Source organism: Notamacropus eugenii, chromosome 2, assembly GCF_028372415.1.
Source record: "Notamacropus eugenii isolate mMacEug1 chromosome 2, mMacEug1.pri_v2, whole genome shotgun sequence".
In the NCBI taxonomy this organism is placed as follows: domain Eukaryota; kingdom Metazoa; phylum Chordata; class Mammalia; order Diprotodontia; family Macropodidae; genus Notamacropus; species Notamacropus eugenii.
The window spans coordinates 421,334,094-421,350,141 of NC_092873.1; the positions used below are offsets into that span (position 1 = coordinate 421,334,094).

At 36.8% G+C, this 16,048-nt stretch overlaps 1 protein-coding gene across 1 annotated transcript in view; it reads left to right on the forward strand.

The window, feature by feature from the left end:
* USH2A (usherin) overlaps positions 1-16,048 on the forward strand; it is a 990,439-nt gene that overhangs the window by 256,515 nt on the left and 717,876 nt on the right. Inside the window, exon 20 of the mRNA XM_072647832.1 lies at positions 6,202-6,432. Coding sequence (XP_072503933.1) covers positions 6,202-6,432 — 231 coding nt within the window. The remainder of the gene's footprint in view (positions 1-6,201; positions 6,433-16,048) is intronic.

Below are 16,048 nucleotides of genomic sequence, written 5' to 3' on the forward strand. Positions count from 1 at the left end.
AGATGAGAAAAATCTTCACATTGATGTTATAAAAGGCAAACATTTGTTTATATCCTGGGCCAAATCCATTTTAGAATACCATTTGAGATACACACATGCAAACACATTACACACACACACACATATACACACATATATGTTGGGGGGATGTGACATGCACTATTAAGTAGGAGCATTTCACCTGTGCAGAGAACAAGGAATTGCCTATTGAATGTCAAAGGATTCTTTTCTCAACATCATGACAGTCAACTTCTCTTGCTCATGGAAAGGCTCTTTGCATTTGGACATCTCAATTTTAGCAACAGAAAGTTGCTCAACACTTAAAAAAATTGTCATACCTATGCTGTCTTCAAAAAAGCTTTTGTCCCCTTCAAAATTAATAAGATAAATTATTCCTACAAATTGGTGACATGGTAAAATATTTTCTATTCAGCTCTGTGTTTCTTACTTTTCTTTATTTAAACACTCTGCTCTCCTTAGGCCAAGCAGTTCAGGACTTCACACCATCCCACTTTAATTTTGACATTATACATTTCTTCATTATGATGTGATGCTAATTAGATTATAAAGTCATAAACGATGCCTAAAGAGGAATTTATAGCATCCAGAGATTTTTAAAAGAATATTTATAAGACAGAATAGAAGTAGGATCATTTTTCTAGGTTAATAGTGAGATATGCTAATAGTGCTAGTATAAAAAAATTCAAGAGCATTATCTTTTTATTTAAAAGAAAAATGGATTAAGGCTTTTTATGATGGTCTTCTTTAAACATGTTGGTTTGTGAAGGCAGTCCTCATGTTTTAGATGCTATCACAGAATTTAGGATGCTACAAATAACCAATATGTCATGGTAACAGGTGACTTTTATGTGATGCTCAATCTGAACTGAAGAAAAAATGTTGATTTATTACATAAGGATAGAATGCATCATTATTAGTAAATTTTACTATATGTTACTTGGAGGCTGTACCAATTACCCTATCTGGTCATTGTGATACATTACATATATAGAGGAAATTCTCTGTAATCCAAACTATTTATTATGATTTATTTTTATCTGAAGTCAGTTTACTGCCAAAGTACTCCACTGCCATAGGAGAAGTAGAATCTTAATTATACCCATTTTGTATATTAAAACCCCCCCCCCCCCCACTAAGATTTATATGCACTGAATGGTTTTCTTAAGCTCATATAGATTTGGCACTGGAGACAGGAAAAAACGCATTCATGACTATTAGAATATACTCCTTAATTTACTGCTTTTTCAGCCAGTAGGTATTTAAGTTTACAAATATATTTATTCTTATCTCTAAGCCCATCAATTAATGATTCTATGAAATCTGTCTACAATTTCCTCAGTTTTTAGATACTTATTTTTTTAAATTTATTGTTACAGTTGTCAACATTCATTTCCAAAAGATTTTGATTTCCAAAATTTGCTCCCCATCTCTCCCTTTCCCCCACTCCAAGGCATCGTGCATTCTGATTACCCCTTCTCTCAATCAGCTGTCCCTTCTATCACACCCCTCCCTTCCCTTATCCCTATTTTCTCTCTTTTTTTGCAGGGCAAGATAGATTTCTATACCTCATTACCTGTATTTCTTATTTCCCAGTTGCATGCAAAAACAATTCTCAACATTTGTTCCTAAAAAAATGAGTTCCAACTTCTTTCCCTTCCTCCCTCCCCACCCATCCCCACTGAGAAGGCAAACAATTCAATATAGGCTATTCATGTGTAGTTATGCAAAAGACTTCCATAATATTCATGCTGTGAAAGCCTATCTATATTTCCCTCCATCCTGTCCTGCTCTCCTGTTTCTTCTATTCTCTTTTTTGACCTTGTCCCTCCCCAAAAGTGTTTACTTCTAATTAATCCCTCCCATTTGTCTCCCTTCTATCATCCTCCCACCTAACTTCTCCCTTTCTTCCCTACTTTCCCATAGTATAAGATAAATTTTCATATCTATCTTACATTGAGTGTGCATATTATTCCATCCTTAAGCCAAATGTGATGAGAATAAGCTTCATTTTTTCCCTCTCATCCCCTCCATTGAAAAAGCTTTTTCTTGCCTCTTTTATAAGAGATAATTTGCCCCATTCCATTTCTCCTTTTTTCCTCCCAATATATTTCTCTCTTACCCCTTAATTTTATTTTTTAGATATCATTCCTTCCTATTCAACTCATTCTGTGCTCTGTGTGTGTGTGTGTGTGTGTGTGTATGTATGTATGTGTGTAATTCCTCCAACTGCCCCAAAACTGAGAAAAGTTTCAAGAGTTACAAATATTATCTTTTCATGTAGGGATATAAACAGTTCAGCTTTAACAAGTCCCTTATGATTTCTCTTTCCTCTTTACCTTTTCAAGTTTCTCTTGATTCTTGTATTTGAAAGTCAAAATTTCTATTTACCTCTGGTCTTTTCAACAAGAATGCTTGGAAGTCCTCTATTTCATTGAAATTCCATTTCCCCCCTGAAGTATTATACTCAGTTTTGCTGGGTAGGTGATTCTTGGTTTTAACTCTATCTCCTTTGACCTCTGGAATGTCATATTCCAAGCCCTTCAGTCCCTTAGTGTAGAAGCTGCCAAATCCTGTGTTATCCTGATTGTATTTTCACAATACTTGAATTGTTTCTTTCTGGCTGCTTGTAATATTTTCTCCTTGACCTGAGAGCTCTGGAATTTGTCTTCAATATTCCTAGGAGTTTTCCTTTTGGGATCTCTTTCAGGAGATGATTGGTGAATTCTTTTCTATTTTACCCTCTGGTTCTGGAATATTAGGGCAGTTTTCCTTGATAATTTCTTGGAAGATGATGTCTAGGTTCCTTTCTCGATCATGGTTTTAAGGTAGACCAATAATTTTAAAATTGTCTCTCCTGGATCTATTTTCCAAGTCAGTTGTTCTTCCAAAGAGATATTTCACATTGTCTTCAATTTTTTCATTCTTTTGGTTTTGTTTTGTAATTTCTTGGTTTCTCATAAAGCATTAGCTTCCATCTGCTCCATTCTAATTTTGAAAGAACTATTTTCTTCAGTGAGCTTTTGAACCTCCTTTTCTATTTGGCTAATTCTGCTTTTTAAATCATTCACCTCATTGGCTTTTTGGACCTCTTTTGCCATTTCAGTTAGTGTGTTTTTAAAGGTATTATTTTCTTCAGCATTTTTTGGGTCTCCTTTTGCAAACTGTCTACTTGCTTTTCATGATTTTCTTGCATTGCTCTCATTTTTCTTCCCAATTTTTTCTCCACTTCTCTTACCTGATTTTCAAAATACTTTTTGAGCTCTTCCATGGCCTGAGGCCATTATATATTTATTTTGGAGGTTTTGGATGTAGAAGTCTTGACTTTTATGTCTTCCTCTTAATGATATGCTTTGTTCTTCCTCATCCAAAGGGATGGAAGAAAATACCTGTTTACCAAGACAGTAACCTTCTGTAGTTCTATTTTTTCCTTTTTTTTTTTTTTTTTTTTGCATTTTCCCAACCAGTTACTTGCTTTTGAGTCCTTTGTCAAATGGAGGGTATATTCTAGGGACCTGTAAGTTCTCAATTCCTTCAAGGTGGCACCATCAAGGGAGAGCAGTTTACTCCTCTCCTGGCCTGTGCTCTGGTCTGGGAGCAACCACACACTTTTCTGTCCAGTATCTGGGTATTGGATTCCCTCTCCACAGCTGCTTCCAATTCCACCACATCAGTGCTCCTCTTTACCATAGGGCTGCCACTCAGAACTGAGACAAGATCAGACTGGTCAATTCCCCCAGGGTCTTTAGGCTGAGGGCTCCAAAAGGGGATGCTTCTGCAGTGACTTCCTCTACCCTAGAGCTTGAACTGAGCTGCTCCCTTCTCACCCAGGTGAAAAAGCTTTCTCACTGACCTTTGAAGCTGTCTTTGGTGTTTGTGGGTTGAGAAATCTGAGAACCACAACTGCTGCCCATGATTCTGTGCTCTGAATCCTGCTCCAGTACTGTCCCTGCCATGTTGTGTGACCAAGCCTGGTCTGCCCTACACTCTGAACCTGGTGTGATAGACTTTTCCTGTCAGCCTTCCAGGCTGTCTTGGGCTGGAAATCTCCTTCCCTCTGTTATTTTGTGGCTTCTGCTGCTCTAGAATTTGTTTAGAGTCTTTTTTTTACAGGTATTTTACGGGCTATGAGGTTGGGGAGCTACAGCAGATCCGTCCTTCTACTCTGCCATCTTGGCCCCACCCCCCAACACTTCTTATGTGTGTTTTTCTAATTGCTTTAGAAATATCTGTGATATTTTCATCATCCTTCTTTTGTGAGATTAGCCCAGTTAAATTGGTCTATAACTATACCTAACTCACTTCTAGTTTTGGAGAAACATGGATTTGTCTATAACTGTACCTAACTCTCTCTTCTAGTTTTGGAGAAACATGGAAGATGGCATTCAGGGCACTTACTTGTTAAAATTAACAGGAATGGTAAAATTCTCTGCATGAGTCTGTTTCACAGACCAACTAGGATTTTTTTTTAAAAGCCAAATATTAATAATAAAAATGTTCTAATGAGAGACATCCTCTGACATTGACTCCCTAAGGCTAATATAACTACTTCAAAGAAAGATTTCCCCATGAAACTAAGAGGTGGTCTCCTACCAGTTAAAGTTAGAATACTTTGAATTAATTTTAGGGGACTGTCAAAACCAATGACTGATAAAGACCATTTTACCATGTCACTAATTGCTAGGTCATGCCTCCTCCAGTGGAAGACTAAACCCAAAGTGGGAAACTGCTTGGAATTTGGTTTTTCTAACTTTCTTCCAAATTTGTATTTATAACCACAATGAGAATGTTAATTCTGATATATAGGAGGTGACTCAGATTATTAAAGCCACACAAGACTTTTTAAACATCCTAATTTTGACAGTTTGATGGGGTGATTAAAGAGTTTTATTAGAATGTTGAGAACCAAATAAAGCATTGAAGAAAAGGCTGCTGTGGACCATGGAAAACCCACCCCTCAGTTATTGAATGTGTTTTTTGCATACTTCTTCCAACTGTTCAGTTAATGAGAAGTCACTGTCATTTATAAAAAAGTGGGTAATTTTTCATACAAATGTAGCTAAAGTGAATGTTTTTCATACTAAAGGTGCTATTTCTTGCACCTAGTAGGGTTCAGAAGGAGTTATGAAGATAGCAGCTGTAGAGCTCCACCTTTTGTGGCTAACTTTGGGCTGTATACATGGGAAAGGCATGTAATCATTTTCCATAAATTGCTTGCCCTCATCTTCCTAACCTTTAATATTTATTGCATCCTCAAAAGAAAGACTATGGGGGTAGACATTGAATTGTTGATGGTGGAAGCACATTGTGGATAAATTGAATTTTTCTCTATTTTTTAACTAGCAACCTGATGGTAAGGGATTCTTAGTGGAATTACAGACTGAAAATTTCTGAGAACTAACCACTAATGTAGTTTTTGTCAATGAATGCATGAGTAAATTAATGAATGAAAATGAAGCATAAGGTAAAATAATGAACATGCTTGATAAACATTCTTCTACTACAGTAATGATACCCTATGAATTTCTTGTTATATATCATTTAAATTAGTTAAATGTTTTAAATTCAACTTCTACAGATACATATTTTGCTGAAAAACTTGGTAGGCACTTTTAAAATTAATAAAGAATGGATGTGTCTTCAGTTTTATTGAAATAACTATGGCAGTAATCTTAATGTAAGATATTTTCCCCATATATTCATACATACATGGACCTTGACACTTTATGCTTAGACTATTGTAATAGCTTCCTAATAATATATGAGTTTATGCTTCAGTTATACTTTATGTACATATGTTTTCTCTCTAGCTAAATTGTAGACTCCTTGAGGGCAGGGACCATGTCATCATTGTCATCTTCATCCTCATGACAGCTATAATGATTTAATGTTTGCAAAGAACTTTGTACATTTTGTCTTGTTTGATTGTCTCAACATTGGCTTTGAACATGGACTTATTAATAGTATTTGTAACTGGAGGACTGATATCACTAATTTGGAGAGGGTCATCACTAGTTTATGAAATTTAAGGCATAACTTATAAAAGATTGTTAACTGAGAAAAGGAATATCCATTGCCAGGAGTATCCATCCCAATTAAAATCAAATTCTTCAAATCTTTATCTATTCTCTGTCAATCTATATTTATCATGTTTGGTTATAATAAACACTTTCTCATACACAGCCCCAGCCCATGTGAGAGCTCCGCATGTTGAAGGAGTCAATTGTACAACTATGAAAATTAGCTGGCCTCCACCTGAAAAAATAAACGGACCTTCTCCTATCTACCAGCTAGAAAGAAAGGAGATATCTTTGCCAGTGCTGGACACTGAAATGATAAAAGGCATTCGTTTTATTGGAAATGGATATTATAAATTCCCCAGCTCAACTCTGCCTGTCAATACAGACTTTACAGGTTAGTGCATTGATTATTACTTTACCTAGAAGGAATTGAATTGGTAATCCCTAAGTTATGTGCTATATTTCTGACAAATCTTTGCAATTAATATAGTTTATCTGTTTATAGAAATGAATGCTAATTAAACACATTCATTAATGAAGACATTCTATTATTTATACTGTACTTCTGGGTTTGTTGTTTTTTTTTTTTATAGTTGGTATGATCTTTTATAAGATGTTGGGCTGCTTGGGTGGAGAAGGCAAGAGGAGTTCAAAGTGACTTATTGGGTGAGGCAGAAGGTCTATCCAAACAAGTATATATGATGAAAAAAGACCCTAATAAGAATATGTTCTTCCCTGCTCTGTCCAAATCTCTCTAAATCATAGTTTACAAAGCCCCAGTTATAGGACCAAAGAAGTAGCTCTCTTTTATATAGTGCTTTATAGTATACAGAGTGTTGTCCTTATTAAAAAAAAAAAACCTGTAGAATCAGTATGGTAAGTAGTACGAATGGCTAATAAGTCCCAGGTGTGAGATTAAATTCCGGGTCTTTTGATTCCAAGCATTCTTGGAATCATCAAGTATTCTTTCACAATACCATTCTTGTGCAAAGTCTTCGTTTTGATCATGGACCATTTTTCCACCCTAGGTTAATTTACAAAAGCCATGATTATTTGTGCAAACTCATAAGTGTCTTGCTTTAATTCAGAGGATCCCATTTTGTACATAGGAATTTGGTAAATGTTTTGTTAAAATGAATAGTTGAATCAAGATAATCAAAATTCTAGTAATAAGGAGGTAAACCAATGGAATAGTCTATAGTAGACAATTTCTGGTTAGCATTCATATAAGGCAGTTATACAGCTCTGTGAAAAAAAAGAGAAACACCAGGATGAAATTAGAACTCAATTACTTGGTGAAATAGTTCTGTAAGCTGTGTTCCTGGTCAAACATTTGGCATTGTAGCATGTTTCACTGAGGAAGCAGTCTCCATTTGTGTACAGCTGTGCGTTCCTGATGCAGGTGTGTCAGCCTGAATCTGCTGGCTAGCTACTGGACAGATTTTTGATGGGATCACCCACTGTTGTTGTACTGAAAGATAGAGTGGTCCATTTACTGTTAATAAATTTAGTTGTCCTCATCATCTCCCCGGCCAGACTTATACTCAGGTTCAAGTGCTAGGGGCAGATGTATTCTCTGGGAAGTTTTCCAAATTAATCCTTAAAAAAGTTAGGCTATAAACACGAGTCTCACTGAGCAGGATCTTTCTGTCTATAACAAAAGCCTCCAGCTGTACTGAAAATGTGCTTAGAGTACACATTATTAAAAGGAGGGTAAGATAGGTAAAAGTATAATTTTAGATTGAGAAGTCCTTAATTATTTGTCAAGTGCTAGGCAAAGAAAGAAATTCTTCATTCATTTAGCTGTATCTTAGTTTTAACAATTGCATTTTCATCAATAGCTGGCCCCCATTCCCATCCTCACTCTACTTTTTAGCATTTCTTTCACTTGGAAAGTAGAGAGTAACCTTTGAAACATCAATATCTGATCTAGCAGACTTATTTCCTGATAACCCTTTATAAGTTATAAAAGAGTTACCTTTGTTTATCCAAGGAGGAAGGTTCCTCATTGAGTTTCTTACGCTGATGAAATCACATTTGTGAACCCCTCCCTCCCCTCTCAAAAAATGTTACTCAGTTGACTGAGACAGTTGAATTTTTCAAATCCATCAGGGTTTTTCTGGTTCTGTATGGGCACAATCTTAAAATGATATAGGGTAGATAATATGCATATATGAGAATTGAGATGGAGGGGGAATTCAGAATGGTGGGTAAGGATACTTGTATTAACTGAAATTCACCAGAAATACCAAAAGTTTCTGTGTTTGTTTTAAGTTACAGTTCTTTTTATAAAGAGAGCATCTTGTGATTAATAATTAGTATTAGAAAGCTACATGGTACAATAAATAGAACATTGAGTCTTGAGTCAGGAAGACCTGAATTAGAATATGACCTCAGGTACTCAGTAGCTCTGTGATCCTAGAAGGGACACTTAACCTATATCTCCCTGAGTTTCCTTACTTATAAAATGGGATTAATAAAAGCTTCCACTTGCCAGGGTTGTTATGAGAATTAATGAGATATTTGTAAGGCCAGTAGCTGGCACATAGTGGGAGTTTGATAAATGCTTATCTCTTATTATTTCTTAAATCTTTTCTGCATTTCATCAGGCCCCTAAAGAAACCTGGGAGATAATACTTAGGAAGGCAAAATAAAGCTTTTCACTCTTTCTATGACAATTCCTTTAGACGTATCAGTGGAGTTCAACTCTATGTTGTAAAGAGTATTTTTATCAATGTAGTGCTTGGTACACACTCATATGTGTGTGTGTGTGTGTGTGTATATGCACAAACACATGTGGGTTATACATGTGTGTATTTTTTTTTATCTTTGATGGGGCAGTTATTTTATTGATGAGGGAACTTCCTTTAATAATATATGTTAAAACACATACAGTGTGACTTGTGAAGATCCTCAGGTGAATCCTTCACAGTGGGTCTGTCCATTGTTCCTAAAAATATTAATGGTGAAGAGGAATGAAAAGACAATATTACAGTTATTATTTTTATTGAGACTTTCCCCAAATCTACTTTGATCATTTCATTGAACTTACTAACAGATGAACTCCAATACTAATTATTTCTCATGCTACCCATTGGGGACCACCGATTAAAGTTCTATGGTCTTTCAGAATTATTTTCCTTTACATTATTGTGAGTTTAGTATAAATTCTTCTACTTCATCCATTCATTTCACTCTGATTATATGGATCTTCCCAAATATGATAGGACCAATAGCTACCAGGATTCCCCACCTCACCTCTACAATTTGGGTTAGGCTAGTGTTACCTAAAGCTAGCCTACTCCTCCTCTGTAGTTAATCAGCTCCCTAAGGCAGCCTTCCTGGTCATCCATGGGCATAAAGATCCCACAAATGGGATATTGAGAACCTTTAGACATTTTTTGAATGACAAATCATTTATTAAGTTCTTACTATGTGCAAAATACTGTGTTAAGCACAGAGAATAGAGTTAGAAAGCTGTACAAATAGTTCTTGCCCTCAAGGAGATCATATATTAATGGAGGATAGCACACATGGGAGGTTTTAGCTCTAAGTGAGACAGGAAAGTCTCCTGGTCCTTAGTGTTCAGCAGCAAAGCAAGATGGAAATAGATCTTCTTTAATGTCATTTCTGCTTATAAAATCATATCATTTTCTTATGTTGAACCCTTTGAATGTGCTCACCATCTCTTGAAAAAGCATGTTTTATTTTTGATACAGATCTGATACTCCAGTAAGATTATTGGCATATTCCTAATTTTGCCTTCTGGGGCCAAACAAAACAAAGTTAATGACCCTTCTTCTTTAGGGGTTCCCTTCAAATACTTGAGGACAGATATCATGTCTACTATTCTCCGGGCTGTGTCCCCAGTCTATTCAGTTATATAGCAAACAGAATGTTGACTTCAGAGTCAGTACCTCTATGATCTCAGCAAACTATTTAACTTCCCTGAGTCTTGTTTTCCTTAATTGTAAATGGAAGATATTCTACTTGATGTTTTCTAATGTTGTTTTAGCTCTGCACCTAAATCTGTGCTTCTGTGACAGGGTCCAAGACTGCCAGATGTGGTGGCGTACACCTTTAGCCCTACTCATGGGGAGGCTGCTGCTGGAGAATCTCTTGAGTTCAGAGCTAAAACAAATTTAGATTTGGCAGTTTTCCTGAGGCTACATGAATCACTACAGCCTGTTCTAACCTATACATTTTCTTGAAGAGGTGAGGGGAGCTACATTTACCTGAGTTATACTCCTCTTTCCTCATTATACTTTTTATGGTATGGCTAAGTACATCTTTTGTTAACTACTGAATGAATTCGTGTTGTCTCTCACATTGAACCTGAAATGACAATGTCAGACTAAGTCTTTAGCATTTGGTGTCCTTAGTAATTGGGATAACTTGGCTAATGTCATGCTAAGTTGGGGAAAGGTGTGATCAGAAATAGCACTGTGGCACTTGACCTTTTGATGGTGTGTGTTGATTCCTCTCAGTGAAACAGGGAGTAGACTTCTACTTCTCCATGTGAATGGACAACACTGTGACAGTGAAGATAGGGCCCACAACTAGGAACCTATGAGTGTGGGATTGGAACTGTGGTCTCTGACCCAGAGGTTTTAATACATCCTACTGAAATCAGAGCCATGAGATAGGAGAATAAAAATGGAAATGAAGAAGAGATTTGTGATGAGAAAACCCCAGGCTTATCATCTTGTATTTTCTGGAGTATTCCCTCCACTGAGGGAGCAAATTGAATCAACTTTCATGACCAAGGAGTTGGGGAGATTGTAAGGGAAAGCAATAGCCTGGTAAATTGGGGGAACAAAGGCTCCTGACAGCATGTTTCCACTGAGCCAGTGTAGAGATCATCTCTGTAGCAGAGTTTCACAGACTTGGGGAGTTCTCTGAGGATTCAGCATGACAGGAGAAGCCAACATGGAAAAATGGCAAGAAGAACATCTCAGCTCAATATATCCTCTCTACAAAGGTCTAGAAAATGCACCATACTAAGTCCTGAACAGGAAATCCAAGAAAGAAATTACAGTGAGTCTTATTTCCAGCCCAAGTCAGCAGAGTTGTGTGGGTCTGGCTGCGGCATAATGACACAGAGCATTCTAATACACAGAAACTGAGAGAAGGTTGTGGCTGTGCAAAAAGACAAGAAGAGAGAGGTACCAGACCCATACAGGAAGATCCCAACTGCGTTTCTGTTGTTCACTCTCCAGTTCTAAGTCATTGAGTGTAGAATGAGGAGAGGACCTGTAGCTATATATGACATTGCAAAGTGAAGAGCAAACTCTGGTCCTAAGATATATACTGGGCAAAGAGCAAGTTCAGAAACAAATAGCTGTGTAGGTTTGACTGTTATAGCAGGGTAATAGTCTCAGGTCTACCTTCTGTTGATGTTCAGTCTTTTCAGTCATGTCCAAATCTTCATGACCTCATTTGGGGTTTTCTTGGCAGAGATACTGGAGTGGTTTGTCATTTTCCTCTCCAGCTAATTTTTCAGATGAGGAAACTGAGACAAACAAGTTAAATGACTTCCTCAAGGTCACTCAGCTAGTAAGTGTCCGAGGCCATATTTGAACTCAAAAGGATGAGTCTTCTTGACCTCAAGTCTGACACTTTATCCATAATACCACCTATCTGTCCACTTCTAGCGCAATGGAAAAACCAGAACAGGAGTCCCAGACCAAATAGCATTCTATAGTTCTATCACTCCAAATTCATAAAACTTTCTAAGTATCTGATAGTGACTGAGCACAGCCACAATTTGCAAGATTTTTGAACCAGGGACAAGGCAACAGCAGTATTGTGAAGAACCGAACCCAGCTCAGGAACTGACAAGAGTTCATACCAGGAGAGCAATGATGAAACTTTGCCCTGAATCAGATCACTATGAGAAGCTGGAAAGCTAGCAGTCCCCTACCTTGATATTTCCCTGAGAACCTGTGATAGCATAATACTCAGTACCCCAGGAAAGCAACAGAAGGACCCAAGAGATCAAAAGCTTAGCACAGTGTCAGCCACATAATAAGTCCTTAATAAATGCTTGATGGCTTCACTGTTTTCATGGGAAGCTTAAGGTTGGATTTTTTTTCTTTCCTTTTATTTATTTATTTATTTATTTGTGTGTGTGTGTGTGTGTGTGTGTGTGTGTGTGTGTGTATGCCACTTCCTAAAAAAGCAGTCCAACTCATTTTCCTCTTCCTTTTCAATTCTGGGTCCAATTCATTGTCCATCTGTACTGTCTATCTCAGATATACATGTCAATTAATAAGGTTTATATATTCATACAAATACATGTTGAAATCTGGCAATAGATGTTCATCACTTGGTCTTTGCTACATAGGTGGTCAGGTCCAAGTCTTTTAAATGACCTCAGATCTCTTCCAGGCAGCTCTGTAATGTTCCAGGGTTCGATGCAATCAGCACAATGTCATGAAAAAATGTAAAAATCTGGAAGATCTCACTACCCACAGATTGTGGTTGTCCCAACACAGATTTCTATATAATTTTCTAGTGTTTATTTTCTTTAGTTCTATTTCTAGCTCCCTTATAAATGCATTCCTGACCATAATGTTATGATCCAAGTGTAGTGTTTCTACTGTCTTTGGTGGAAATAATGGGTTTTTTTCCAATAATTTTGACAAATCTTTTCCATTTTTCTTCTGTTTGTTGTTCTCTTTCCATTTTCATCTTTGCTTTGTTGAATGTCTTGCCAAATTTTCTTTAAAATGGTTTTACCTTCTACTGCTTTACTCTTCATTATGAGCTGATACTCATCATAAACATCCATCATTTTTCTTTATGAGATTTCACAAATGAATTTATATTCTAATCTGATGTTACCCTTGGCAGTCATCTCTCTATTTGGCAAATGTCAGATATTTGTTGAATAAGACTCCTTCTGGGATCTTTTGTTCTTGTTGTGGCAATTAATTTATATTTGTTTAATGTCTGTAAAAATATTAAAATATTATAGATGTCATTTCTGTTATCCATTTCCCATTTATGATAGTCAATTAATTGTTTAAATAGTTCAGGATTAAGCTTTTTGGTTCAGTTGTATGCCATATGTTTTACTCATTATTATGCTTTTTTCTTGCTTTTCTTTCTAATCCATGTTCTTATACTAGTCTGTTAAAATATCCTTAGTAAATTCTTTTAATTGTACGAGGAATTATTAATGGATTAGGTCAAGAAAAATATAATTTAGATGTCAGTCTTTACTTCTAACTTGTTCTTTCTGTGCCCCTTTCCCTACTTAATGTTTCCTTTATTTCTTTTTACATACCTCATGCCTTCTCTTTTTTAAAAAACTCAATATTTGAATGGGATATAAGACCATTTTTACCTCATTGTAGGGTTGTAACCAGCCATCCTGAGGCATTTAGCAACTTTACCCATTTTGTGATGGTTAGATCCTAGGTATGAACTCCATCTTTCCCCACTGTGCTGGTCTATATCCCATAAATATTTTTAGGGTCCCATTAGTATATATTGTCCTATCCAGGTGTGACTATATGTGTGTATGTGGGACAGTGAGGGAGAGTGACCATAAGAGTTCCCCAGTTAACTTGATGATCTTAGTCTTATCACAGGATAGTGAACTTTTATCTGGGACCTTTTAAGGTACCTCTCTTTATAAAATTTGGACATGTTCCTTTGCATTTTGCAGAGAGGATAAAAGACAACCCTGATGATATCTCAGAGACTGAGTCAACCCAAAGATTAGTTGGTTATTTTGGAGTGACTTCTTGTGTCTTTTTTGGTTTAGATTTCAGTGACCATGTCTTCACTTGGATGCTTGGAAGGACAGACTCTTATTAGATGATCCCATTCCTGTATTGGCCTATAAAGAAGCTGTCAGAACGTTTTCAGAACCTTTATACCTTTTACCTGTTTAGAGGACAGACTAGAGTGTAGCAGAGCTATCCCTGGATTCTGCAGGGATATGTAAAGCCAGTGTCTTCCCTCACTTTCTCTCCTCCCTATCCCTAGCATCTTACAATTACTGTGCCTTGGGGCAAAAGCACAGAAGAGCTGTCTGTACTCATCAACAACTTTCTGGGTACGTCAGTAACCTGACACCTGAGAATGGGCTTACTTGCCCAAAAGTTGGTAGTAGCTGGGGTATGGACAAATATTGGGTTTCTGCAGAATCCAGAGATAGATATGTGAGTTGAGGGCAATTAAAGAAAAATATTCTTGAACCCCAACCTTTTGCTATCTCGTTTTCTGGTCAGTAGGATTCTGAAAATCTAATCTTTTAACCAGAGAAAGGAGATTTCTTGGGCAGCAATAACCTTGGAGATTGCCATGAAAGTAATCACAACTTAGTAAATCTATGGATCTAGATCTCTAAAGAGAGAAGGGAAGTTCCTAGGCAGGATGCATCTCGGAAGAGGATTACCTTTGTGTTTCCCACAGAAGCAGCTGGTGGCACAATGCGTTGAGTACTGGAACTTAGAGTTAGTAATAATTCTTTCTTGAGGGGACCTTTGGTGTGTGCTTGAGGAATTTTTTATATCTCTTTTTCTGCTGCTATACTGTATACATTTTGTGTTTTTTTGGAAATGAAGGCCATTTTCTTTTTGACACACTCTTGTTTCTTTGAATACATGGGACCTGAGACCCTTGCCCAAATTTGTGGGAACCTAGACATGAACTATATCTAAGTTATAGTTAACAATTTTCTGCAATAAACTCTGGATGGCAGCAATTACACGGCAAGGAGACTTTTTTTTACTGACTTTTTTTTTAGAATTAGTTCCTCAGACTAAACCAAGTCTATATGTGCCCAGACAGGGGAATTGGGCCAAAGGGTACATATAAATCAATGCATTGCTACTGGTCTAGTTAGCATTTCACCTCTTAATTTTCAGTGTAAGTGCAGATTAAATGGTTTACTTTGTTAAAGGAATTCCAAGGGATGGGGATGATGGTGGTGAAATATTTCTGCATCAAGGAAACCTTGGTTTATGCTCCCAAAATAGCTCAGCTGAAAGACAAGTCCTATAATATTTATTTTACATTAAATTATTTCTACACATTTAAAATGTATGTGGCATAATGGGAATGTGTCATATGGGTGACATACAATAGTTGATATTAAAAATAGTATACTGTTCATTTTTTCAGTTGAGTCTGACTTTTTGTGACCCCCATTTGGGTTTTTCATGGAAGAGATACTGGAGCAGTTTGCCATTTCCATCTCCAGCTCATTTTTACAGATGAGGAAACTGAAGCAAACAAGTGACTTGCCCAGGGTCACACAGCCAGTAAGTGTCTGAGGCCAGATTTGAATTCAGGAAGATGAATCTTCTTGTTTCTAGGCCCAGAAATCTATTTATTGAGCCACCTTAAAAATGGAAAGTGGGGAAAAGAATGACTTAATTGTACTAAACTTCAGACTGATATGTATATATACATGTATATGTATGTATACACATGTGTATATATGTATATGTATGTGTGTATATGCATATATGTACATACATACACACATGTATACTTGATTTCAGGCCTTTGAATATTTGTCACTGTGATCCTGGTTCTTTACTGATTTTTTTTGGAACTTGGCCAATTTTAACAAGTTTAACCAATTATAATATTAATCTGAATTCACCCTCTGCTTTTAAATGGAAGGTAATAGCACTTACTAGAGCTGTCCCAAAAGTCAGTGCAATATAAGGCCTTTACAGTTTAAAATGGCACTAAGATGTCTGGGATACCCTGTATTTTAGATTTAAAGGGGCACTAAGCTAACAAAATGAGAGCAAGTAGAAGGCAGTTCAGGGATCATCTCATCACAGTGTCTCCTTTGACAGATGAAGAAACCTGAAGCCTAAGTTGAAACATTCTGGAAAGTGAAAATTATTTGATCTCCAGATCTGTCTTGACCCCCAGTAGTGAGGTGTAGACATGGGACCTCAGGCATGGCGAGTCACCCCCTCTCTGGGTTTCCTTCTAGTTTAGAATTCTGCGATCAAGTGTTAAGTGTGACCAGGCTC